At 39.4% G+C, this 27,695-nt stretch overlaps 1 protein-coding gene across 3 annotated transcripts in view; it reads left to right on the forward strand.

Moving 5' to 3' along the window:
- Positions 1-286: 286 nt before the first annotated feature.
- ZPBP (zona pellucida binding protein) overlaps positions 287-27,695 on the forward strand; it is a 110,449-nt gene continuing 83,040 nt past the window's right edge. For 2 of the 3 annotated variants that reach the window (XR_013339425.1, XM_077781142.1), the window contains exons 1-4: positions 287-364; positions 1,575-1,655; positions 12,087-12,212; positions 18,320-18,469. Coding sequence is in view for 2 of the 3 variants with exons in the window: in XM_077781142.1 (XP_077637268.1) it covers positions 319-364; positions 1,575-1,655; positions 12,087-12,212; positions 18,320-18,469 (403 nt within the window). In the remaining variant the exon portion in view is untranslated. The remainder of the gene's footprint in view (positions 365-1,574; positions 1,656-12,086; positions 12,213-18,319; positions 18,470-27,695) is intronic. The other variant, XM_077781143.1, reaches the window with a different exon arrangement.

The following is a 27,695-nucleotide window of genomic DNA, read 5'->3' on the forward strand; positions in this document are numbered from 1 at the left end:
TATTTTCGTGGAAACCCGCGGGGGAACGCGCGTTTGCGCGGGGCCGCCGGTGACTCGGGAGGTTCAGACGGTCCCGGCTGCAGGGCTCCCCGGTTCGCAGTCAGTTGGGCTGTGAACGAGCTCCCCGATCGGCCCCGGCGGCCACCCTGGGCGCCACCCGCGGTCGCCGAGCTTTGTGATCATCCGCGGTCCTGGGGCGCCCCCTGCTGGTGGTAGTCGTTAAACGCGGCAAAGACTGGGATGTTCAAAGCCTGGACGTGTTCCCGCCGCCCTTTGTGTCCCTCTCTGTGTCCCAAGAAGTTCCATCCTGTTTTCAAAATGTATTTCGGTTATTGGCCAACGCACCACGGAAGCGGGCGTTTGGGTCGGTGTCCTGTAACTGGAAAGGTGGTGGCTGCGTTGTTTAGCGCTCAAACGTTAGACTTCAAAAAAAAAAAGTCTCTCCCAGAATCGAATCATAAAAAGTACAAAAGAGAGTTGTTTAAAATGCAGGAAGTTGTAGAATGTGATTGTAGAGGGACTGTGGAGGAAGGCATGGACTGGGGAGGAGAAAGGAAAGAAATGGAGTGAAAGGGCCTTTTGAGATCCCCAAAGTGGAGGCGTCAGGGCTCTTAAGGGTCTAGGATAGGTAAGGAAGAGCTGATAACCGTTAATTACCCTGTGGGAGAAGGAAGCTTCTTGACCTTGACCCTGGTCTTACACTATCAGTGTGCTATCTGTTGATCCTATGAGATCAGACCTGAGGGTAGAATAAATAGAATAAAGCAGGCAATGTGTATAATACGTAAGCTCTGAATGCTAAAGGCTGATGTTTACATAGCATCTGATAGTTTGCACAAGGTTCCCGTTCAGTCCCGACAGTAACTCTGTAAATCTGCAGTTCAGTCCCATTTCACAGATGGGAAAACTGAAGATCCTAGAGTTTAGTGATTTTCCTAAGACCAGTGAGGGGTTTTCTGACCTTGAATACCATACTTGCTTCTTCACGCTCTCCTCCCTCTCTGTTAAATGTTCTTGGGGCATATGCCTTACTGCATTTTATTATAGTACTCCTACCACTTGGTCAGTGCACACTTATGTCCCTGTGTTCATTCAACGATGACCGAAGAATATCAGAATATATCGTATGTAACTATTATTATTTAATTTGTACCAGGTGCAAGATGCTTGGTACTGGTTCTTGATAGGTTGGCATAAACAGAGATCCTACTATTAATGGAGTCTATAATCTAACAGGAAAAATTACATACATACATCAAGAACTATAATACAGTGTACAGTGCATGTCATTGAAGAGGTGCTGGTGTTGAAGCAAGGGAAAGTAAGGAGTGATCAGGACAGACAGAAGGTTTGAGGGAAGAAGGATTTGGGTTTTGAGGTGCGAGGCAGTGAGACTTTTAAAAAAGATTCTAAGCGGATGTAGAGAAAACCAGGGATGAGATATAGTCGGGGGAAGCAGTGAGTAGGTTAATTTTGTTGGTACCTCTTCAACTGGGATCGAATATACTCTACATTGGATATCTTGGAATTTCTAATGAGGCAGATTGCTGATCGCTTCTTTTTGTTCTTGATAGTTGGATATTTGATTCGATTACCAAGAGGTTTTCGCTTGACCCAGGATTCCGTGAAAATAGTGGGATCATCAAATTTTCCAGGTATTTACCAATAGATGTCCAGTAATTTTAATAAAATAGTTAGCATTTGCTTATGTTTTATCAGTCTCATCCAAAAGACTACTGTTCCCCAGACATCCTCGTCTCCTAAGGTCCTTATCCTTCTATGTAAATGGATTTGAATTGTTTCCATACAGTTTTATTCATTCAGGTCTGATTCTGTTTGCTGTAATTGCTTAAGTGGGTAAAAAATAGTTCTTTCTAGAAGTTATGTCATTAAAGTTGCCTGTAGTGTTTCTGCTTGTTATTGTTTAATTATTAGCCATGACATTAAATGTAGGCAGTTCAAATATGCTAAATGAGAGGTAGTTGCTATAGCAACTAAAACTTTTTTTTTTCTGAGATAAATTTACATGCCTTAAAATTCCTCCTTGGAAGTGGACACTCCAGTAGCTTTTGGTATATTGACAAGGTTGTGTAACCATCAGCGGTATGTAATTTCACAATATCTTGATAGCTCCAGAAAGAAATGCTGTGCCCATTAAGCAGTCACTCTCTAGCTCCTGGAAGCCACTAATGTCCTATTAATTTGCCTGTTCAGAACCTTTTATATAAGTGGAATCATACACCTGTGGGGAGGGGCAGAGAAAGAGGGAGACACAGAATCAGAAGCAGTCTCCAGGCTCTGAGCTGTGAGCACAGAGTCACGTGGGGCTCAAACCCTCGAACCGTAAGATCATGACCTGAGCCAAAGTCGGGCGCTTGACCAGCCGAGCCACCCAGGTGCCCCTGGACCTCCCATTTTCTGTGTATCCATCAATAGTGGATTTTTACATTGTTTCCACTTTTGGATTATTATGAATCACGCTGTTACAAACATTCCTGAAGTTTCTGTGTGGTCACATGTTTTCAGTTCTCAGTATACATCTGGAACGTACGGTAACCCTGTTTATTTAAAGAACCGCCAATCTGTTTTTCAGAGTCTTCATTATTTTACTTGCACATCAGCAGTGTATGAGGATTCAGATTTTATAGCATCCTTGCCAGTATTTGTTATTGTTCATCTTTTTCGATTATAGCTGACCTGGTGTGTGTGAAGTGGATTTTCACGTGGTTTTGAGTTGTATTTCCCTAATGTCTAATGACGTTTAAGATCTTTTCATCTGTTTGATGGACGTTTGGGTCTCTGCTTGGCATCAATGTCCAAGTTCTTTGCCCATTTTTAATTGAATGTTTTTCTTTCTTATCAAGTTGGAAGAGGTTTTTTTTTCTTCCTACCTTCTAGATATTAAATCCTTATTAGATATTTGATTTACCAATATTTTCTCCAATTCTATGGATTGTATTTTCTTTTTGCCTAGTAGTACGTTTTCATTTATTTTAGTATATTTTATCGTCAAGTTAGCTAACATCCAGTGTGTACAGTGTGCACTCTGGTTTTGGGTGTAGATTCCCGTGATTCATTGCTTACAATACAACACCCAGTGCTCATTCCAACAAGTGCCCATCACCCATTTTCCCCTGCCAACCCTCCACCCCCCATCAAGCCTCAGTTTGTTCTCTGTATTCAACAGTTTCTTATGGTTTGGATCCCTCTCTGTAACTATTTTTCCCCTTTCTCCTCCCCCATGGTCTTTGTTAAGGTTCTCAAGATCCACATATGAGTGAAAACATACGGCATCTGTGTTTCTCTGACTTATTTCATTCAGCGTAATACCCTCCAGTTCCAGCCATGTTGCTGCAAATGGCATGATTTCACTCTTTCTGATTGTCAAGTAGTATTCCACTGTATGTATAAACCACATCTTCTTGATCCATTTGTCCGTTGATGGACACTTAGGCTCTTTCCATGTGTTGGCTATTGTGGAGAGTGCTGCTATGAACATTGGGGTACATGTGCCCCTATGCATCAGCACTTCTGTATCCTTTGAATAAATTCCTAGCAGTGCTATTGCTGGGTCATAGGAGAGTTCTAGTGTTAATTTTTTGAGGAACCTCCACACTGTTTTCCAGAGGGGCTGCACCAGTGAGTAGATTGTGTTTTCACTTAAAAAATTTTTTTTAAGTTTTAAAATTTTAATTCCAGTATAGTTAACATATAGTGTTATATTAATTTCAGGTGTACAATATAGTAATTCAACAACTCTATAAATTATTCATAATCTATCAGGATAAGTGTATCCTTAATCCCTATCACCTATTTCACACATCCCCCCAAGTCACCTCCCTCTGGGGACCATCAGTTCGTTCTCTACAGTTAAGAGTCTGTTTTTGGTTTGTCTCTTTCTCTTTTGTGTAGTTTTAAGGTTTTATTAATACAAACACGGAGTGCACACAAGTTGTGTGTCTATTTGTCTTCTTCACTGCACAGCCTGGCCTTGGGATTGGCGACTCTGATGGCCAGCTGGGCTGCTCGTTCCACAATGGCTTTGCCGTTCTCAGAAGAGACATTGAGAGCAGTCTCTGCACATAAGATTAGTTGCACGTCAGCAGCTCTTCAAGCTCCTTGACCTTGGGGACCAGGAACTTCCGAAGCCAGTGGGCAGCATGTGCTTTGCTTTCTTGTTGCACCCGGCAACAACTAGGTAAAGGAGACACACAACGGAATATTACTCAGCCATAAAACAGAGTGATACCTTGCCGTTTGCAACAATGTGGATGGAGATAGAGAAAATGATGCCAAGTGAGAGAAGTCAGTCAGAGAGAGACAAATACCATATGATTTCACTTGTGTGTGGAATGTAAGAAACAAAAATGAACAGACGTGTTTTCGCTTATTTAATAGTGTTCTTCAAAGAACACATCTTAAACTCTGATAGAGTCTAGTTTTTAATTTTTTTTCCTTTAGTACCAGTGTTTTTGGTGTTGTATCTCAGAAACAGTTGGCTAATCAACAGTCATAAAATTTTATTCCTGTATTTCCTTATAAGAATTTCATAGTTTTGGATCTTAGTCTTTGATTCGTTTTGAATGAATGTTTGCATATGATACGAGCTCGGGGTCAAACTTCATTCTTCTGCACATGGACAGCCAGTTGTTTCAATACCATTTGTTCAAGAGACTTTTCTTTCCCTGTTGCATTTTCTTGATGCCTTGTTGAGTAGAAGTTGGCCATAGATGTACGGATGTTTTCTGGACTCTAAATTCTATGTCACTAATCTCTGTGTCTGTCCTTATGCCAGTATTATGCTGTCTTGATTACTGTTGCTTTATGGTGAATTTTGAAATTATTAAGTGTGAGCCCTCCAAATTTGGTCTTTTTCAAGATTGTTTTGGCTATTCTGGGTCTCTTGCAATTACATATTAATGCTAGAATCAGCATTGTCCATTTCTGTAGAAAAGCCCATTGGGATTTTAGTAGGAATTGCACTCAAAGTGTAGATCAATTTTGGTAGCACTACCAACAGTCGCATTAACTCTTTCAGTTCATGAACATAGGGCGTCTTTCCATTTACTTAGAAATGCTTCAGTTTCCCCAGTGATGTCTTCTAGCTTTCAGTGTACAAGTCTTGTACTTCTCCTAAATTCATTCCTAAATATTTTATTCTTTTTGATGTTGTAAATGGAATGATTTTCAGTATTTAGGTTTTGGATTGCTCATTGCTATTATGTAGAAATATAATTCAGTTTTTCAAATCGATGTCGTGTCCTGTCACCTTGCTGAATCATTTATTAGCTCAATTTTTTTCGTTGGTAGGGAAGTCATTTCTTAGGATTTGCAAATAGAGATAGTTTTATTTTTTTCCGTTCCAATCTGGGTGCCTTTTAATTTCTTTCCAGTTGCTCCAGCAAGAACCTTCAGTTCCAAATTGATGATAACAGATATGCGTGTCTTAGTCTTGATCTTAGGGAGAGGGAAAGGTTTCAGACTTTCACTATGAAGTGTGATGTTAACTGTGACTTTTTAGTAGATTTTTATTTTTTATCAGATTGAGAAAGTTCCTTCCGTTCCTAGTTTATTGAGTGTGAAAGGGTATTGCTTTTCGTTAAACGCTTTGCCTGCGTACATTGAGATGACCATGTGTTTTTGTCCTTTATTCTATTGATATACTGTGGTTTTACACTGATTGGTTTTTGTATTTTGAGTTAGCCATGCATTCTTGGGATAAATCCTGGTTTATTATGATGCATCATCCTTTTTCATGCTGCGGGATTGGTGGCTACTCTTAATCTGACCCTTCTATGCCTATATTCATGAGGGAAATAGTTCTATAGTTTTCTTTGTCAGACTTTGGTTTTAGGGTAATAATGGCTTTATAGAATGAGTTGGGATATGTTTCCTTCTTCTAGTTTTTGGAAGAGTGTGAGGTATTGTTGTTAGTTCGACTTTACTTGTTTGGTGAAATTCACCAGTGAACTCATCCACTGCTGGGCTTTTCTTTGTTGGAAGAGTTTTGGTTACTAATTCATTCACTTTCCTTGCATTTGGTCTATTCAGACTTTGTTTTTCTTTATGGTTTCTGATGAGAAATCAGCTAATTTGAGGACTACATGTACGTAACAAGTTTCTTCTCTTGCTGTTTTCAAGAGTCTATCTTTTGGGACTTTGACAGATGATTATGTGTCTGGGTGTGGGTCTCTTATAATCTATCCTAGTTTGAGTTCATTGAGCTTAGATGTGTAGATTCGCGTTTTTCATCAGTTTGGGGACATTTTGCCATTATTTCTTCAAATATCTTTGTGTGCTTTTGCTCTCCACTCTTCCACGGGACTTTTATTATGTATATACTGGTGTGCTTGATGATTTCCCACAGGTCTCTGCTTACTGTTCAGTAAGTAATCCAGTCTAGTATACTCTCAAATCAATCTATATTGAGGTTTACCGATTTGCTATTCTGCCTGCTGATATCTGCTTTTGATTCTATTAGCGAATTTTTCAATTTAGTCGTTATACTTTTTAATTCAGAATTTCTTTTGGGTTCTTCTTCTTCTTAATATAGATATATCTTTGTTGATATTCTTTGGAGAGAAGTCATTTTCATTCTTTTCTTAGGACTTCAGAAATAATGTTCTTCAATCATGCTTAAAATAACTGTTTAGTACATCCAAAATTTGGGCTTCCTCAGGGACAATTATTTTAGTTGGTTTCTTTTTTCCCTGCTTATATTTCCCTGTTTGTTTGTGTTTGTTTGTTTGTTTGTTTCATGTTTCCTATTTTTGGTTGAAAACTGGGCTTTTTAAGTAACTTAATGTGGCAGCCTGGAAGTCCAATATTGATGTTGTTAGTGTTTGCTATTGCTGTTTGTAGGTTTCACGACTTGCCTGAACTCATTCCTTACATTCTGTGTTGTTCGTCATGTGTAGGCCCTGACATCTGTGCTCAGTTAGCTTACGCTGATCACTGGATGGAGATTTTATGAACACTGGAGCCAGTGAGTCTCCTAGTCTTTGCAAAGAGCCCTAGGGTGCTTGTTGGGGCCCACCCTGAATGTGAGCTAGCCCTGCCCAGGCTTGGGCGTGAGCCCCACCCCATGCATGCATGTGGTCTCCTGTTTTCCTAGGAGTGTGTTAGAACTTTTCAGGCTCCTGTGGACATGTCATGTCCAGTTTGGGGTTGGCCTGCTGTTTAACCCAGTGGTTACCCACTGCCATCAGGCAATTAGAAAGTTAAATGAAACTGTCTGGTTACCTTTTGAAAACTTCCTTTTGGGAAAAGGCTTTTTACAGTGGTTGTGCTCTGCATCGGATCCAGTGAAGACAGCCTCGTGGGTGGAATCTTCCAGGAAACCACCAGAGAAGTCCAGTCATGACCGTTCTCTGGGAAGGAGGCATGGAAGTCTTTCCAGCCCCATCTGCCCTTTGGGTAGCTACCAGGGTGCTAGTTCTCACGGTGATTGGTTTGATGGTTGGCAGAGCTAAGGGTGAGCCGGGGACTGAGAGATGGGTATAAGGAACCTTACAGTGCGACCAGCGCACCAGGCTCCTGCAGCAAGTCACCACAGACTGGGTCGATCACACAACCTAGTGTTACTGTCTCCCAGTTCTGGAGGGGAGAAGCTCAGTCACGGAGGCAGGGTTGGCTCTGCTTGAGGGCTGCGAGGGGACCTGTACCAGTTCTCCTTCCGTGGTTGTGCATGGCCATCTTCTTCCTGCGCCTCCTCCCATCATGTTCCCTCCGTATTTATACGTGTGTCCAGATTTCCCCTTTTATAAGACACGAGTCATATTGGATGAGGATCACCCCAATGACCTCCTGTTAACTTGATTACTTTTCTGAAGACGCTATGTCCAAATAAGTTCACGTTCTGAGATACTGGGGATTAGGGCCTAAACATCTGAGGCTGGGGAGAGGCACCATTCAACCCATCATGCAGAGGATCCAGTTGTTTCTCTTGAATAAACTTTTCATGACTTGCTTCAAGTCTTTGAGGAATTTGCAGAGCTCTGAAAATGTTGATCCAGAGAGTTTCTTCCTGTTTTTGTATTGCCTTTATGAAGGCGATCATTTTTATAGAGTTCCTTCCTCTGCCGTTTTCACAGATATCACAACTTATATCACAACTTTTGTTTTAAAAACCAAAATTTCCAAACTTAAATTATGAAATATTTATGTATCACTGATTACTTTTTTATTGCTTTTGAAATTGGGTTTGATTAAATTTATTATAAAAATAGATTGACATTTCAGTTCAGCGTGGATTTCTTATAGTAAATTGTTCTACAATATTTTACTACTTGTTCTTATTTTTTTTTAATGTTTATTTGATTTTGAGAGAGAGAGAGAGATGGAGTGTGAACAGGGGAGGGGCAGAGAGAGAAGGAGACACAGAGTCTGAAGCAGGCTCCAGGCTCCAAGCTATCAGCACAGAGCCTGGCAGGGGACTGGAACTCATGAACCATGAGATCGTGACCTCGGCCGAAGTTGGATGCTTAACCTACTGAGCCACCCAAGTGCCCCTACTTGTGCCTACAGAAAATGCTGACTTCCTCATTTTTCTTGCCTAGAATTTTTTCATTTTTTTTCTATCCTGTAAGGTCCTGGCATCTATCTATGTCAGCCAGTTTTCTCTTACATGAGCTTTTTTAATTTGTTCAGTTTTTACTTATTCTTTTTGTTTAGTTGGTCTTTGTATATATCACTGTGGCTTTGTAATTTATCTTGATAACGTATATAATGCTGTCTCTCCTCTTTGCTTTTCTTTTATGGAATTGTGAGCTTTTCATAAGCCTTTAATTTTCTAATCTCATTTTCTTTTCTTTTTTTTTAATCTTTTATTTATTTCTGAGAGAGAGAGAGAGAGACAGCATGAGCAGGGGAGGGTCAGAGAGAGAGGGAGACACAGAATCTGAAGCAGGCTCAAGGCTTTGAGCTGTCAGCACAGAGCCCGATGCAGGGCTTGAACCCACGAACTGTGAGATCATGACCTGAGCCGAAGTCGGATGCTCAACCGACTGAGCCACCCAGGCACCCCTCTAACCTCATTTTCAAGAGTGTCTTTAAAAGTTCTTTTAAAGAAGAAATGCAAAGCATTGTTTCATTTTTTCATGGAAATGTAAATCACAGCCGCAACACACCTGTCAGAGTGAGTAGAATAAAAAAGACAAGAAGTAACAGGTGTTGGTGAGGATGTGGAGAAAAATGAACCCTTGCTCACTGTTAGTGGGAGTGTAAATGGTGCGGTCACTGTGGAATACAGTATGGAATATCTTCCCAAATGAAAAGTAGAAATACCATATGATTCAGTAATTCCACTTCTGAGTGTTTACCCAAAGAAAATGAGAACACTAATTCAAGAAGATGTATATGTTCTTATGTTTATTACAGCATTGATTACAATAGCCAGCATACTGAAACAACCCAAATGTTCACTGAGAGATGATTGGATAAAGAAGTGGTACGTAGACACAATGGAATATCACTCAGCCAAAAAAAAAAAAAAAAAAAGAATGAGGTCTTGCTATTTTTGACAACATGGATGGACCTAGAGGGTATTATGCTGAGTGAGCTAAGTCAGAGAAAAGAGAAAGACAAATACCATACAATTTTACTTACATATGGAATTTAACAAACAGAACAAATGACTAAACAAACCAACAAAAAAAACAACAAACCAACAAAAAGAAAACAGACCCCTGTACAGAGAACAAACTGACTGGTGCCAGAGAGGAGGGAGGGGGGATGCACACAATGGGCGAAGGGGAGTGACAGATACAGGCTTCCAGTTATGGAATGAATCAGTCACACGGATACTAGGACAGTACAGCTTAGGGAATATGGTCAGTGGTGGTGTAATAGCGCCGTATGGTGTCGGACGGGAGCTGTACTTGTGGTGAGCCCAGTGTGATGTGTAGACCGGTCGAATCACTATGCTCTGCACCTGAGACTGATGTGACGTTATCAAGTATATTTCAATAAAGAAATAAACATGAACTGTCAAAGGTCATGCAGAGAAGGGGCGCCTGGGTGGCTCAGTCAGTTAAGCGTCTGACTTCAGCTCGGGTCATGATCTCACGGTTCGTGGGTTCGAGCCCCGCGTCGGGCTCTGTGCTGACAGCTCAGGACCTGGAGCCTGTTTCAGATTCTGTGTCTCCCTCTCTCTCTGACACTTCCCTGCTCATGCTGTCTCTCTCTCTCAGAAAAAAAAAAAAAAAAATTTAAAAAAAAAAGGTCATGCAGAGAAGAGCCAGTGAGTCATTGCTGAAGAGTGACAGTTGTACACAGTGAGCACTTATCCAAGAAGTGAGAAGAAAGAAGTGAAGTTTAACTGAGACCAAGTGGGAAAGAAAAGGAGAAATTCATGAAAGAGACCAGAGAAGAAGAATAAGTTGAAGGGAACCAAAAGCTGTCTTTGGAACAATTAGTAGATGAGCTTTTGATAAACGTTTCATGAGAGAGTAAGGAAAGTACAGAAAATGTTATGGGTAAATAAAGATCAGCTGAAATTTAACATTATAACTTAATACTCTGAAGAAGTTCATGCTAATTTTAAATAACTCTAGTAAAATATAAATTTCTAAAGCAGACTTGATTAGGTTATGTAGTAGACCAATAATCAATTAAATTCTCTTCCTGATTGGTAATCAAAAATTTGTTTTCCTACTTTTCCCTGTTGCCAAAATAAAAAATAAATCCCAGGCTGTATAGTTTTCCAAGGACAAACAACATTTTCTATATTATTTTAGAGAAAATTTATAGAAGAAAATCTGCCAAATTCATTTTATGTGGCTAGTACAGCTTTATATATCTTCCTTAATAATACTAAATTCAAAGTAATTTTGATACTGAAATTGAAAAAAGACAAAGGATAGTATGAAAGTAATACACAGTTATATTTCTGAATATAGGTACAGGTGTTGGAGGAATAACATGTGCCGATGGAATCCAACAGTATTTAAGTAAAAGCATGATCAATCAGAATTATTCCAGGAAATCAATTCTAGGAAAGCAATAGTATTATCAAACATTCCATTAACATATTTAAGAAGAAAAAGATGATCATTTCAATGCAGAGAAAAATTTCTTAAAATTCAACAGCAATTAATGACAAAAAACAAATAAGAATATTGGGGAACTTTCTTAACCTCTGGAAGAATATCTGTTTAAAAGCTATATTCAGGGGTGACTGAGTGGTTCCATTGGTTAAGGGTCGGACTCTTGATTTCAGTTCAGGTCTTTATCTCAGGGTTGTGATTGTGAAGCCTACTTAAAAAATGAATGAGTGAACGAAAGAATGAATGACTGAAAGCTAACCATCATGCCATATGGTGAAACTTGGGAGACGGCCTCTTTAAAGTTAGGAAGAATTTTGACTCTCAAATACAACTTTTTATCTTACTGGATCACAATAAGCTTTGTATTTGGTGAGCCAGTGAAAATGTTGGCATGCAATTCGTGAGGAGCTGTCAAACCCTTGTCTAAAAGCTTACTTAGTACATTCAAGATAATTGAATCTTTACCGCGTTCCTTTTGTGTGTCCGAAAGAATATATTTTTTTGCTTTTTTAATGATCAGGATTCTTTGAATCTTAAAGCAAAGTGGGAAAACTGCTTAATACTTAAAATCAAAGCATGTATTTATTGACTTTTTAATCACATCATAACTTTAAAATTCACTACTTTGTGTCACATCAATGTGCATAGTTATTCCTCTAATATAAACAGATTTATTGGTTCCTTTCAGGTTTGGTGTCTTTGCAAAACAGATAAAGTCTTGTATAGAATTGTTTTAATATTTTGTGATTAAACTGATATCCTGAGAATAGAATAAGTTAGTGTAATGAACTCTGCGTAAAAGACCAGGACATTATTTTCAGATCGAGAAACACATACGCACCCCAAATACAATACGCGTGTATATGTTTGAGGATTATTACATAATAATATAATGGAGTGAAATTTAGCTCTTACCAAGTAATTGCCGTAACCCAAAGAAAAGTTATGAAAGCGTGCAACTCAGACTACAAAAATGCGAGGCATCCTAGAGCATAAAAGAATACAAAATATTACTGGAACATTTTAATATTGTATTTTCAGTGAAAGTATATGTTATGCTTCATCAAAAGAGTCCACACGTGTTATGTGTAACCCAGAGACTGCGAAACTCGGAAATGATAGATCCGTCATTCCAGTGGCATGGACCAAGAGGAAAAATTATTTCAGGTAGGCTTTTGTTTCAGTTATAACTAAGTTGATATATCTGGAATATACTCGGAACACAGAATGGTCGTATCTCATGTTTATGTATCTGTTTCTTCACTTATTTTTCCTGTGATTTCCCTTCAGAGTTAGAGTCTAACAGTGTAGGTGGGAGAACCATTTTTCACAGATCTTAATCTGAGAGAGAGAGATACTTGGTGATTGAACTGCTTGGAGAGTTCTCTCAGCACCTGTATTCCACAAAAATTGTTACTGTTTTAAAACTTTTAAAAGTTCTTAAAGCCATTTTCGTTTCTTCATTCAGACTTTTGTTAGTCAAGTGTGTATGAAGAAGCAGATATAATTCCGTTTTTTATTGAAAATACAAATGAACCCTTTGAGCTACAGATTTATAAACATGGTTTTGTCTTAAATAGCACCCCGTAGGGTCAGCTCGAGACTTTATCAGTAGTTAGAGTTTTACTTTTTTTGATCTTACATTTCTTTCTAAAATCCATACCAATGTGGATTATATTTGTTTGTTTGTTTTTAAATTTTTTAATGTTTATTTTTGAGACAGAGAGTGTGAGTGGGGGAGGGGCAGAGAGCGAGGGAGACACAGAATCCGAAGCAGGCTCCAGGCTCTGAGCTGTCAGCACAGAGCCCGACACAGGGCTTGAACCCATGAACTGTGAGATCATGACCTGAGCCAAAGTTGGACGCTTAACCAACTGAGCCACCCGGGGGCCCCTCTTACTATATTTTTAATATATTCAGGATCTATATAATGTGCCTCATTATGCCTGATAATTGGCTCCGTGTCTTTTCTCTTTCATTTTGGTCTCTCTGGACCCAGGTTTAAAAATTTTACCAGTCCTGGGGCGCCTGGGTGGTTCAGTCGGTTAAGTGTCTGATGACAGCTCAGGTCATGATCTCACGGTTCATGGGTTCAAGCCCCGCGTCGGGCTCTGTGCTGACAGCTCAGAGCCTGGAGCTGCTTCAGATCCTGTGTCTCCCTCTCCTACTGGCCCTCCCCTGCTCGCACTCTCTCTCTCTCTCAACAATAAATAAACACTAAAAAAAATGTTTTTATCAGTCTTCTCAAGGGACCAGCTTTTGGTTTGATTTATTTTTCTCATTATTTTTTTATTTTAACTTTCACTGATTTCTGATTTTATTTTTATTATTTCCTTCCTTCTGTTTGCTTTTCGTTAAGTTTGCTTATCTTTTTTGCTGGTTGTAGAATTCTGGATTGACACTTTTTTTCCTTTCAACATTCTAAAGATGGTCCTCTGTATTCTTTTTGCTTGCATAGTTCCTAATGAGAAGTCTGCTATTATCTTATCCCTGTCCTTCTGTAGAAAGTGTGCCACTTTTTCTGACTGAATTCAAGATTTTTTCTTTACCTTTGGCTTTCCATGATTTGAATTTTACATATCTCATTTTTGTATTTGTTTTTGTTTTATTCTGCTTAGTGTTCTCTCAGCTTCTTGGACCCGTAGTTTGGTGTTTGCCATTAATTTTTGAAAATTCTCTGCCATTATGTCTTCAAATATTTATTCTGTCCCATGCTATCCCCCTCTCCTTCTGAGATTTCTATCACACATAGGTAACACTCTTTGGTATTGTTACACGGCTCTTGGATTTTTTTCTTCCTGGTTGTGGTGGTTTATTTTTTCTCTTTGAGATTCAGATTGACTTGTTTCTTTTGACCTGTATTGAAGCTCATTGATTCCTTAGCCATGTCGCTCTTTTCATGAGTCCATTGAAGGAATACATCATCTATGTTACTGTCTTTTTTGTTTTTGTTTCTGTTCATTTTGTTTTGGCTTTAGTTCTAGCATTTTCATTTGATCATTTCTTATAGTTTTAGTCTCTCTGCTAAAATCTCCTAGCTGGTCTTGCATATTATGTATGTTTTCTATTCAGTATTTTAATACATTTGTCATTATAATTTTAAATTACCTGTCTGATATTTTTGCCATATAGGTCATTAGGTGCCTGGTTGTATACATTGCCTGGGATTTTGGAAATATGTCATGTCTCACTTTTCTGTATCTCTTCTAGTTTTTTATTAGAGTTGGTCATCTTGAATAAAATAAGACTGTAAGTAATAAGTGTTTTTATGCTTTGAGGTAAACGTTTACCTTTTAAAAAATAGCGTTGTGTTTAGTATTAGAAGTTTGTGTTAATCTAGTCAAGAATTTATCTTGGTTTAATATTGGTTGTTGCTGTGGTTATTGAAAGCTTGAGATAAAATTAAAGACGTTTTAGGTGTTGGCTTGTTCATGAGAAGCTTTGTTCTCCAGTGTCTTTGGAGAAGTCATTTCCTCCTTTGGCTTTTGTTTCTCCCCCCTTTTTTTTTCTTGTTAAATTCTCTGGAATCTCTTTCTTGCAGCTCTTCCAGTTTGATTACACTGCATTTCGACTAGACTCTCTTACCGACGGGTCATTGGGAGAGAGGGACGGTCTTTGATGTTTGGTTAAGCCTGGCCTCTGGCAGGAATGGTGCCCTGGGTCTGGTGGGGGGGCGGGGCCGCCGTCACAGGCACCCCAACTCCTTCTCCGGCTGTAGTGTTGCCCTGGTACTTCTTGCAGACTCTTCCTACAAGGATGACACGCTTTTTTTTTTGTCCTTCACGTTTCCTTCCTCAGTGGCGACAAGTTCCCACGGGGACCTGGGTGACTGCTGCTTCTCCTTCTCTCCCAGGAGTTAAAGCGTTGCTCCATACCGGAAGTAGGGGAATGGGTGTGGGCAGCCGTCGTCCGGCTGCTGGGTCCTCCTCCAGCCAGAGTCCAGGGGGAGTCGGACCTCCTGTTTGGTCACTCAGAGGTGTTCCTGAAGGTAGAGGCTGTAAGAGGGTGTAATGCCCCCGACTCCCCCCCCCGAATATCTGGACCAATATCCGTGGTGCTCAGAAGTCTCACCTGCCCACACTGGTTGACACTTGGCTTCTGGTCACGCACTGAAAACTCGTCGCTGAGTCTTCTTAAATGCTTAGGCCCTAGTTCCATCCATACGTCACTGTCCCTCCCAGATTTCAGGTTTACTGGTTACCTTCCCACCTGAATTTTTTGATGGGTTCAAGATAAATTGTTAACTGACAGTTTGTCTTTCTCCTTATTGTGATAGTGGGGTCGATATTCTTACGGTCAGTTTCCATATCTGAGCAGAAACCAAAAGCGTCAACTTATTTTTTTAAAATAATAAGTCGTAATGAAAACATGCGTTAATTTTGCCGTGTGATTTTTAGAGTTGTAAGTCATGGACTTCTAGAAATCTAGTCCAACTCTAAATTTTTAGACGATCCAGTTAAGGTGTAGAGAAAGAAGTAATGACTTTAGTTCAGTTATTCCCTGACTGTATGCTATTGTATGAGTTGTTAGAGTGATGTCTTTGGGCAGCATGAAATTCCCACTTAAACGCAGTTCCCTAAAAGTCAGTTGTTAAGTGGTGGTATAGCATGACTATTTCTATCTGCTATAAAGTCCTCTATTTTTTTCAAAACGTGCTACCCTTAATTTTATTTATTTATTTATTTATTTATTTGGAGGAGGAGTACATGAGTGAGGGAAGGAGAGAGGGAGAGAGAGAGAGAATATCAAACAGGCCCCACGCTCAGCTCAGCCCCAATGCGGGGTTCAGTCTCAGGACTGTGAGATCATGACCTGAGCTGAAATCAAGATTTGGACATTTAACTGACTGAGCCTCCCAGGCGCTCCCACTTAAATTTTTTTAAAAATTAGAAGATGAGAGGGTGCTTTATTATGGATCATATACCCTACTTGACTTTCTGGCCGTCACAATACTTAACATTGTAGCAGGCAGTCAGGTATGTATAAATGCAGTTATTAGTTGATACTTCTGGTTTAGGAAAATTTCATTTCAAATTATTGCCAAGCCTGCATAGCCCATTGACAACATGATATTTCTGGTATTTAAAATTTGTGGGCATTTTATTTTACGATTTGAGAAGAATAGGTATTAACCCTTCTTTATTTTTTAAAAAAATTTTAAGTTTTTATTTAAATTTCAGTTAACATGCAGTGCAGTGTTAGTTTCAGGTGTATGATGTAATGATTCCATACACCCCCCAGTGCTCGTCACGACAAGTGTCCTCCTTCATCCCTGGTCACTGTTCACCCATCCTGCCACCCACCTCCTCTCTGACAGCCGTCAGTTTGTTCTGTGTTGTTAAAGAGTCTGTTTCTTGGTTTGCCTCTCTCTCTCTCTCTCTCTCTCTCTCTCTCTCTCTCTCTCTCCCCCCCCCCCATGCTCATTTGTTTTGTTTCTTCAATTCCACATGAGTGAAATCATGTGGTGTTTCTCTTTTCTCAGATTGACTTACACAGTCAGCTTTTATCATATTTACTATAAAGTATTTGTTTATCCTGAAATATATAGCAAACACTTGAAGACTCGTTAATCTATTTTAGCAATCTGTTTAGAGTCAGACGGACGCTCAACCAACTGAGCTAACCAGGTGCCCTGAAATGGAACAGATTTTTATTGAGCAAATTAATGGTGAAAATTTCATCACTAAGAACATTCATGTTTTGTCATACTTTAAGGAAATACATTTATTTTAGTCAAGATAAATTTCAACCTGAAGTTTATAAGCAAACGTTATTTACTTAAAGTAGAAAAGAGATAATTCTTTGCTTGGATAATACTTTCCATTTTAATGAATGGCATATTAAATTATTGAGTGAGTTTGGGGCGCCTGGGTGGCTTAGTCGGTTAAGCGTCCGACTTTCGCTTGGGTCATGATCTCGCGGTTTGTGGGTTCGAGCCCCGCGTCGGGCTCTGTGCTGACTGCCAGCTCAGAGCCTGGAGCCTGTTTCAGTCTGTGACTCCCTCTCTCTCTGACCCTCCCCTGCTCACGCTGTCTCTCTCTCTCTCCTAGAAATAAATAAAAATATTAAAAAAAAAAAAATTATTGAGTGAGTTTTAATATAACAATTATCAGATGCAAAACCGGTTATGTACTTTCAGAATAACAACTTGAATTACTTAAAGACTGATAGCTCTTTCAAGTACTGTAAGTTTGTATTCGTTGCAGGAAAACAAACCTGTGAGATATGCTATCGTATATTTTGGTTCTTTGTTTTACAAATGAAGGAGCTGGACTTAAGGGGATTAAGCGATTACCCCTGAGGTTACACAGTTTATGAGAAAGAAAGGGAGACCTAAAACCCATGGCTCAAGCCTCTACATCACACCTCTTTCCCATCACACAGCACAGCTTTCTCCCAATGTGATACTTAAGTGACGAAGCACATGAAAGTACAAAGGGCTCTCAACATCCAGTCCTAACTCTCAACACTGCAGCTGTGTGATTGTGTGACTCTGGGCAGATCAGGTGACCCAGTCTCTTATTTCCTTTCTTCTGCACCCCACAGGTTGTCACTCAGCCTTTGCCCGGTATCCTGTGTAATGGCTAGAAGTACCTAGTTGTGGGCCCCTGGGTGGCTCAGTCGGTTTAGCGTCCAACTTGGGCTCAGGTCATGATCTCACGGTTCATGGTTAGAGCCTGGAGCCTGTTTCAGATTCTTTCTCTCCCTCTGTCTGTGACCTTCCCCTGCTCACGCTGTCTCTCTCTATCTCTCAGAAATTAAAAAAAACAAAACAAAAAATAAAAAACAAAAAAAACCTAGAAGTACCTAATTGTTAGTATCTTGGATTCGTCTTTGTTCTGGGTACATTGTTTCCTCCCTTTCACATATAGTTTGTAAGCTTACGGAGGGCATAACTTATCAATAAGTATACATGTATGTGTGTGTATATAATTACTTCATAGTGTACGTAAATACGTGCTGTTTTTGTACATCTGCGAATATCTGATGGAGCCCAGTTCAGTGCAAGGAGAAGATCAGGAGTGCATTAAGTTCCTGGAACTGTTAGACTCTGACCACACAACTGGTGACCCCTGGTTAGTACAGCTCACACACTCAGAAGGCCCTCCTGGCATTGGCTGTCAGCACACACCAACAGCAGTCACGAGTTAGGTATGCCCCCAGCAAATGTCGGTGATTCTGTAGGTAACTTTTGACGGCTTTGCTCTGTTTAGAAAATACTTAGTTTGTCTCCATGTCATGTGATTTATTACCACATGTTGTTCCTTTATCAGAAAACAGCACTGCACAGGTAACATCCACCGGAAGCCTCATATTCCAGAACTTTGAGGAGGGGATGAGTGGAGTTTATACATGTTTCCTCGAGTATAAACCTACCGTGGAGGAAATTGTGAAAAACCTTCAACTAAAATATGTCATATATGGTAAGAGGTACTTTGAGTTGTATTTTAACATTTATTAATGTTTTCAAATATTTCAATATCTTAAAGGGACTTTGTTATTTTCTCATCTTTTAGTTAAAGAAAAACTACGGCTTGCTGCTATTTTATAGAGTGCTCCGTAAGTGTTAGTGGTGAGGGCAGACCTTGTTTTCTTCCGGGGAGTGTTGACATGAACACAGATAAATTTAAGCCACTGAGTGAAAATGGGGGGTGGGGGGAGGATGGAAATTATGTTTTCAAATTATTATAATACTATAGTCTGTACTGCTGTTAAATTCAGAGTTTCACGCTGGGTGGCACCTTACCATCCCCTGGACAGGGGCAGGAAATGCCACCGTAAATCCTTCCCTAGAAGCAGTGTGAGCTGTGCGAGTCTGAGATGGGGAGAGCTGGCTTGATAATCGAGTGGCCGGGAGAACAGCTGGGCAGAGGTTGCTCGTACATCCCCTCTCACCAGGGGACCTGTGGGTGGCGGACGGAGTAGGGGTCCTCCGGGTACACCTGTCTGATCCCCAGGACCTGGACCCATGCTGCCTTCCCGTGGCCGAAGGCGCTTTGCAGATAGCGATTAGCTAACCGTTGTGAGCAGAGGAGGTTATCTTGAAGTCGCTGAGCAGGCCCAGTGCCAGGGTCCTCGGAACAGGAGGTGCCAGGGCCAGCGGCACATAATGGAGGCGTGGTGGCGGAAGGACAGGCTGCAGTGGCTTCCCCTGAGGAGGGAGGAGGGGCCACAGCCGGGGAGAGCAGGAGGCCTCTAGAAGCCGGAGGTGGCAGAGGCCTGGAGCTTCCAGAAGGAAGGCACCTTGTAAGATTCACTGGAACTTCTGATCTCCAGAACTGCAAGATGATCATATTTGATAATATTTGAAGCCACTGCATCTGTGGTGATTTGTCACAGTAGCAGCGGGAAACTAATGCACTGTCCTTGTCACAGCTGGGTTGCACAGCGTAGCAGAATTATTAGTGGTTTCCCGATAATTTGTGGTCACTGATGAAACACTATCCCGTATATCCAAAGAAAGACCTAATTTTTTTATGAGAAATTCTATTAACTTCCTTAGGCAAAAAAATTTGTTTAACTTTTGAATCTGTCATTCTTCCTTCTTGTTACGTGGTTTTTTCCATCTTGTTATTTCACTTGTTTAAAAGAAATTTACTTTGAAGTCTCTTATAAGGGTACATTCACATAGGCTGACAAGTGTAACAGTGCCTAAAATGAATGCTAGTATGTAGTAATGATGGGCGTAGCTAATACTATATTCTGTGCCAGGCAGTGCCAGGTTTCCATGGGATTATAACAATAGAAAACACATAGAGTGCGTATGCGAGGCATTGCTTAAAGGGCTGTGTTTGCATTTGACTCACTCAAACCTACAACAGAGCTGTGCAGTGGGTACTGCTGTGTCCTGTCCTGTGCAGACACACCAAGGCACAGGGTGGTGAAGTGACCTGCTCAGAGCCTCACAGTGCGAATGGGGTGGAGGTCCAGATTCTAACCTAGGAATTCTCATTCTGGAGTTGGTTCCCCAGAGCCCACAGGCTGAGGCCTCATTTAATAAACCCTGATTTTGTAGACCTGCTATTTTCGTGCTTAAAACAAAATCATGTAGTTCGTTCCATTTCAGTCATGGAAAGAGCCCAAATGTCTATCAACTGATGAATGAATAAAGATGTTGTTTGTATGTACAATGGAATACTGCTTGGAAATGTGAAAGAGTGACATCCCGCTATTTGCAGCAATGTGGATGGAACTGGAGGGTATTATGCTGAGTGAAATAAGTCAGTCAGAGAAAGGTAGATGTCACATGTGTTCACTTATAGGTGGAACTTGAGAACTTAACAGAAGAAGGGGAGGGGAAGGGGAAAACATAGTTACAAACAGAGAGGGAGGCAACCGTAAGAGACTCTTATATACAGAGAACAAACCGAGGGCTGATGGGGGTGGGGGAGAGTGGAAAATGGGTGACGGGCATGGAGGAGGGCACTTGTTGGGAGCAGCACTGCATGTTGTATGTAAATGATGGATCATGGGAATCCACTCCCCAAACCAGGAGCACACTGTACACACTGTATGTTCTAACTTGACTATAAATTATACTTAAAAAAAAAAAACGATCCACTTTAACCTTTCTAATGGCCACATGGTATTCCAGATTTGAGTACTTCTCAGTTGGTGGCCATGGGGTTTGTTTCACATTTCCCTCCTTCAGGCAGTCCCATTATGGAAAATTTAAATAAATCCCTCTCCCTACTGCCCACGGGATGTGTGTGTGTGTGTGTGTGTGCACACGCACACGCGTGTGTGTCTTTTTGTCTCTGTCTCTCATCTATTTGTGTGTAAACACACAGCCCACACATTTTACGTATGTCTGCATGCATGCATGCACGTATGTATTCATGTATGTACGCATGCGTGCACGTACGTGTGTATTTATGTATGTACGTATGTATTTGTACCATTCCCCCGTGAGGCACACTTTATTTTTTCCAAATTTAAAAACAGGCAAAATTAGGTTATCAAATGAAGAAACACTGGGGATAATCACCTCTTTATTAATTAGGTTTGATAGAATAAGTTGTAATCCTAGAAGACCTGTTTTAACTTACCTTAGACTGTATTACTATGGTCTGATATATACATATTGGTCCATATAATTATTACCGTAGAGTTAATGAGATCCCATTTTATCAAATCAATTACAAATGCTAAGGATTAATTTAATTTTCTTCCATTAAGAGCGTCTCCTCAATATGGCACTTAAAATATTAAGGCAGTAAAATATTAAGGTAGTGACACTTACAGTATTAATACCAGAACTATAGAAAATTTAGGCAAGGCTACAATTTAAGTGAGCCATACTTACTTTTCTCTATATTTATTATTTGTTCGGAGCTCTTTCTGAACTCATAAGTTGAGAAAGAACTACTTGTGAGGTTAAGGTAAGTTGCATGGACTCTTACTGTCAGATGGCAACCGATATCCATGCCCACCCAGTTGTTCCTGCTTGAGCACCGACCCCCAAGGCACCTTGTTGATTGGTATTAGGAGTCGCTCATTCTGGCCTTGATATGCTGGGTCCACTTTGCGAAGGAACTTACTGTAGGAACTTCTTTTGTGGTTATGGGAGCAACATTGCGTTCCTGAAAGACCTGTTTTTCTTAATGCCTCCCATTAAGCGATAAACAGGCTATTGGCCCCTGCTCACAGAGAACTGACTTTTGCCTTTACTATGCTAATGCCACCTCTGGGCTGTTTCCCATCTTTTGCATGTCAGTGTTCTGGAGAATCTTTACTGATCAAAGGATTTATCATCAGAATGCCACTTCTGGGCTGTTCCCCATACACCTATGCATATCAGTGTTCTGGAAAGTTTTTACTGATCAAAGAATTTATCATTAGAATGCCACTTCTGTGCCGTCCCCAAACACTAAATCATAAAATAAAGTTGAGTCTCAGACAGTGCAGAGAGGCCTGCCTGGTGACCAGAAAGAGTCTCGGGGCTCTCTCACTCTTTCTCGCTGACACTGTCCATCCATCAGGGACCCCTAGACCTGGCTCTGGCGGGCCTCCGACAATTATTCTCATATTACAGACAGTACCGTATTTAAGTTTAGTTGGTTCCCCAGGTAAAACCATATTTTGAGCCTTCTTACTAAGTCAATGAGTTTGGTCATTTGGTGGACTTTACCAAATGTTAAAATAAATTTATACAGGCATAAACGCCCATCAGAGCCCTTTTAGTCTTTTTGTATGTAAAGTTCCTTGGTATATGCATTTGGCATATAAATTTCCTTAAATTTCTAATTTTATTTTTAAAAAGTTTTTAGGGGCACCTGGGTGGCTTAGTTGGTTAAGCGTCCGACTTTCGCTTAGGTCATGATCTCACGGTTCGTGGTTTCCAGCCCCGCGTCGGGCACTGTGCTGACTGCCAGCCCAGAGCCTGGAGCCTGTTTCAGAGTCTGTGACTCCCTCTCTCTCTCTGACCCTTCCTGCTCACTCTGTCTCTCTCTCCTACAAATAAATAAAAACATTAAAAAATTTTTTTTTAAGTTTTTAATATTTACTTTTGAGAGAGAGAAAGACAGAATGCAAGACGGGTAGGGCAGAGAGAGAGGGAGACTCAGAATGTGAAGCAGGCTCAGGCTCTGAGCTGTCAGCACAGAGCCCGACGTAGGCTCAGGTCATGATCTCACAGTTTGTGGGTTCGAGCCCCCACGTTGGGCTCTGTGCTGACAGCTCAGAGCCTGGAGCCTGCTTTGGCTTGGCAAAACCAAGGATCATTCCTTTAGTTTTCATGTCCTTTTTTTTTTTTCTTAAAATTTTAATGTTTATTTTTGAGAGACAGAGTGCAAGTGGGGAGGGGTAGAGGGAGAGGAAGACACAGAATCTCCAGCCTCTAAGGTGTCAGCACAGAGTCCGACATGGGGCTTGAACTCATGAACCATGAGATCATGACCTGAGCTGAAGTCAGGCCCTCAACCAACTGATCAACCCAGGTACCTCCCCCTCAGCCATGTCTTTACTCTTCACTACCTGCCTGTGGTAACCACCAATCTGTTCTCTGTATCTGTGAGGTTTTCTTTTTTAGATTACACTTAACAACAGAAATCATACAGTAATTCTCTTTCTCTGACTTACTTCACTTAGCATAAAGCCCTCAAAGTCCATACATGTTGCCACATGTGTGTGCATGCACACACATGCACACATACACACGTGCACACACACATGCACATACACAGCCTACAATTTCTTTAGCCATTCAATCAGTTAGGACACAGTTTCCATACCTCAGCTATTGTAAGTAGTGCTTCAGTGAATATGGGGGTGCATATATCCTTTTGAGTTAGTGCTTTTTGTATTTTGGGGGGAGAGGGGTTAAATACCCAGAAATGGAATTGCTGGACCATATGGCTGTTTCATTTTAATTTTTTGAGGAACCTCTGTACTGTTTTCTATAGTGGCTGCACCAGTTTGCATTCCCACCAAACAGTATACAAGGGTTCTCTCTTTCCCCACATCTTTTTCAGTACTTGATACTTTTTGGGTTTATTTGATAATAGTCATTCTGTTACCATTTCCCTGATCATGATGTTGAGCACTTTTTCATGTACCTGTTGGTCATCTGTATTTCTTTGGAAAAATGTCTATTTAGATCATTTGCCTATTTTAAATTGGATTGTTTGTGTTTTTGCTGTAGATTGATATAAGGTCTTTATAGATTTTGGATAGTAACTGCTTACCTGATACATGATTTGCAAAAGTCTTCTTGTACTCAGTAGGTTGCCTTTTTTATTTTATTGAGTATTTCCTTTGCTTTACAGAAGCTCTCTGGTATAATACAGTTTCACTTGTTTATTTTTGCTTTTGTTACCTTTGCTTTTGGTATCAGATTAGAAAAATGGCAAAGGAACTTATCACCTATATTTTTTTCTAGGAGTTTTATGGTTTTAGGTCTTACCTTCAGTTCTTTAATCCATTTTGAGTTAATTATTGCATGTAGTATAAGATAGTGATCCAGCTTCATTTTCTATGTGCATGTCCAGTTTTCTAGCACTCTTAATTGAAGAGACCAACCTTTGCATCATTGTATATTCTCAGCTCCTTTCTTATAAATTAATTGACTATATATGTGGATTTGTTTCTGGACTCTCTAGTCTGTTCCATTGTCTGTATCTCTATACCGTACTTTTTACATTACTGTAGCTTTGTAATAGAGTTTCAAATCAAGGAGAATGATGCCTCCATCTTTGTTCTTCTTTCTTGAGATTGTTTTGGCTATATGGGGTCTTTTGTGGTTCCATACAAATTTTAGGATTGTTGTTCTCTTTCTGTAAGAAGTACCACTGTAATTCTGATAGGGATTTTAATGAATCACATTGATTTGGTTAGTATGAACATTTTAGCAATATTACTTATTATAATCCCATGTACGTGGAATATATTCCCATTTATTTGTCATCTTCAGTTTGTTAATGGCTTGTAATTTGCAGTATTTTTGCAGAGCTAAAGCATTTCAATTTCATGAAGTCTTGTTTATCAGACTTGGTTATTAATCATGCTTTTGGTATCAAGTCTAAGAATTCTTTGCCTGTCTATCTTTGCAGAGATACCCTCCTATTTGTTTCTAAAGTCTGACAGTTTCACTTTTAATGTTATGCATGTTCAGTTGATTTTTGTGTAAGGTGTGAGGTTTAATTTTTTTTATAGATGGATAGCTACTTATGCCAGCTTCATTTCTTGCAAAGACTGTTCTTCCTTTTATGAAATGTTTTTGTACCTTTGTCAAAAACCGGTTGAGAATATTTGTGAGACTCCATTTCTGGGTTCTCTAATATCTTCCATTGATCAATAGGTCTATCCCTCTGCCAGTAACACATTATTAATTAATATAAGTATATAGAAATATATATAGTATATATGCAACACAAAGTATGTGGTTTGTATTTTGTGTGTTATTGATATAGTATGTTAATTGTTTTTCAAATGTTAAACCAACCTTGCATTTCTGGGATAGATAAATCCCACTTGGTCATGATGTATAATTCTTTCACTAGGCTGCAGGATTCAGTTTGCTAGTGTTTTGTTAAAAGTTCTTGGCATTTATATTCATAAGACATTGGTCTGTAGTTTTCTTGCGATATCTCTTTTGTGTGGTTTTGCTATCATGGTAATAGTAGCCTCATAGTATGAGTTGGGAAGTTTTTCTTCCTCTTCTGATTTTGGAGGAGTCTATTAAAAATTGTTAACATTTCTTTTAAATGCCTTCTAGAATTCTTGAGTAAAGACATCTGGACTTTGGTTTTTCTTTATATATGTATGTATGTATGTATATGTATATATATTGATTACTAATTCTCTTTGTTGTAGTTCTGTTTAGATATTCTGTGTTTTTATTGAGTCAGTTTTAATAGTTTGTGTCTTTCTAGGATTTTCCTATTTTGACTAAGCTAATTATTGGCATACAGTTGTTCATAGTGTCCCTTTAATTCTTTTTTATTTTGTAAGGTCAGAATAATTCTGCAATAATGCTGATTTTTTCATTTCTGATTTTGAGAATTTAAATCTTCTTTATTTTTCTTGATTACTCTAGCTAAAGGTTTATCAGTTTTGTTGATTTCAAGAAACTAGATTTTGTTTCATTGTTTCTATTGTTTTTCTATTTGCCATATCATTTTTCTCTGCTATAAATTTTATTATTTTAATAATAATTATTTTCTTCCTTCTGCTTTTTTTAGGTTTAGTTTTCTCTTTTTTTCCCAGTGCCATAAGGTTAAAGGTTAGATTATTGGTTTGAGATCTTTCTTTTGTGTTAAAGGCACATTATATGTATACACACAAACACACACACATACACACACACTGCTAAGTACTGTTTTAATTGCATCCCATAGGTTTTGTCTTTATTTTAATTTATATCAGTATTTTCTAATTGCTCTTTTGATTTCCTTATTTGACATATTGGTTGTTTAGGATGCTATTGTTTAATTTCCGTATCATTGTAAGTTTCTCAAATTTTTCTCTGTTATTCTAATTTTATTCCATTTTAGTCAGAGAAAATACTTGATATTTCAGTCCTTCTAAGTTTATTGAGATGTGTAGCGTAGAATCTGCAACATCTTTGCGTATTTGAGTGTGTGCCGTGAGCACTGGAGAAGATTGTGTATTCTGCTGTTTTGGGTGGAATCTGCAGACACTTGTTAGGTCTGTTTGTTCATGACACTACCCAGGCCTTCCATTTCTTTGTTGATCTCCTGCCTAGTTGTTTTATCTATTATTGTAAGTGGGGTGTTGAAGTCCCCAACTAAATTGTTGTCTATTTCTTTTTTTCCTTGGTCAGTTTTTGTTTCATGTTGGTGCTTTGTTCTTAGGTGTGTCTATGTTTATCATGGTTCTGTCTTACTGAGAGATTGTCCCTTTTAGTAAAGTGTTCCTTTTTTGTTTGTTTCTTTTAAAGTCTCTCTTACCTGATAATTGTATAGCCACTTCTGCTTTCTTGTGTTTGCTGTATGCGTGGTATATCATCTTTCACGTTACTACTTTCAATCTGTTTGTATTTTTTTTATGTAAAATGTGTCTCATGTAGCCACCAGATAGTTGATACTGCTTATTCAATCCAGTTTCACAGTCTCTGTGAAGAGACTAGATAGTATCGTTTATTTTTTTTTTAATATTTTCAATGTTTTTATTTATTTTTGAGACAGACAGAACATGAGTGGGGGAGGAGCACAGAGAGAGGGGGAGACACAGAATCTGAAGCAGGCTCCAGGCTCTGAGCTGTCAGCACAGAGCCTGATGCGGGGCTTGAACTCGTGGACCTGAGCCGAAGTCCGATGCTTAACCTACTGAGCCCCCAGGTGTCCCAAAGACTAGATAGTATCATTCCTTCACATTTAATGCCATTTTTATATCACTAGATATACTCTGCTGTTTTATTTTTTGCTTCATGTGTGTTCTGGTATTTCGCGTTCTTTTGAATTAAGAGAATAATTTTGAATGTAGAAATTTAATCACCAATTTTTCACTTTATATTTGTGAGTTATTTCCTTATTGACTGTTCTGTGGATCACCACATACATCTTAACCTATCATAGTTAGCTTGATATTTATACTAAATTCCAGTGAGATGCAGAGAAGTAACTCTTACATATGTACACATACACACATTCATTTTCTCTGCTTTTTGTGGTACTAATATATACATGTTATATCTATAAATGTTACACAGCTAACTATAGTAATTATTTTGTAGAGTTTTATGTTTTTCTGAGAAGCTAAAAATAGAAAGGAGAGCAAGTATGTGTTGTAGGTTTATAGCTTATTAGCCTTTTTGTTGATCATTTGTGGTTCTCTTCATTTGTTCCCATGAATTCAGGTTACCACCTGTGGCCATTTCTATGTCCCAGTATAGGGGCCAGTGGGACATAGATGCGCATCCTTTACACAATTGCTTTTTCTGTCAGTAAAAGGGAAAAAAAGGAGAAGAAATATGCACTTAAGCCGTCTTTGTAATGACATAGTGACCTTTACCAGAGCACTTTGTTTTTGGTGTGGATTCAGGTTACTGACCATGGTCGTGTTCTTTCAGTCTGAAGAACTGCTTTTAGCGGATTCCTTCTTCTGCCTGATCACAATCTACTTTTCCTTTCAGTGTTTCCATTTTTCAACTGCAGAATGTGCACTTGGCTCATTTTGTATAATTTCAGA

Source organism: Crocuta crocuta, unplaced genomic scaffold (genome assembly GCF_008692635.1).
Source record: "Crocuta crocuta isolate KB4526 unplaced genomic scaffold, BGI_CrCroc_1.0 scaffold108, whole genome shotgun sequence".
Lineage (NCBI taxonomy): Eukaryota > Metazoa > Chordata > Mammalia > Carnivora > Hyaenidae > Crocuta > Crocuta crocuta.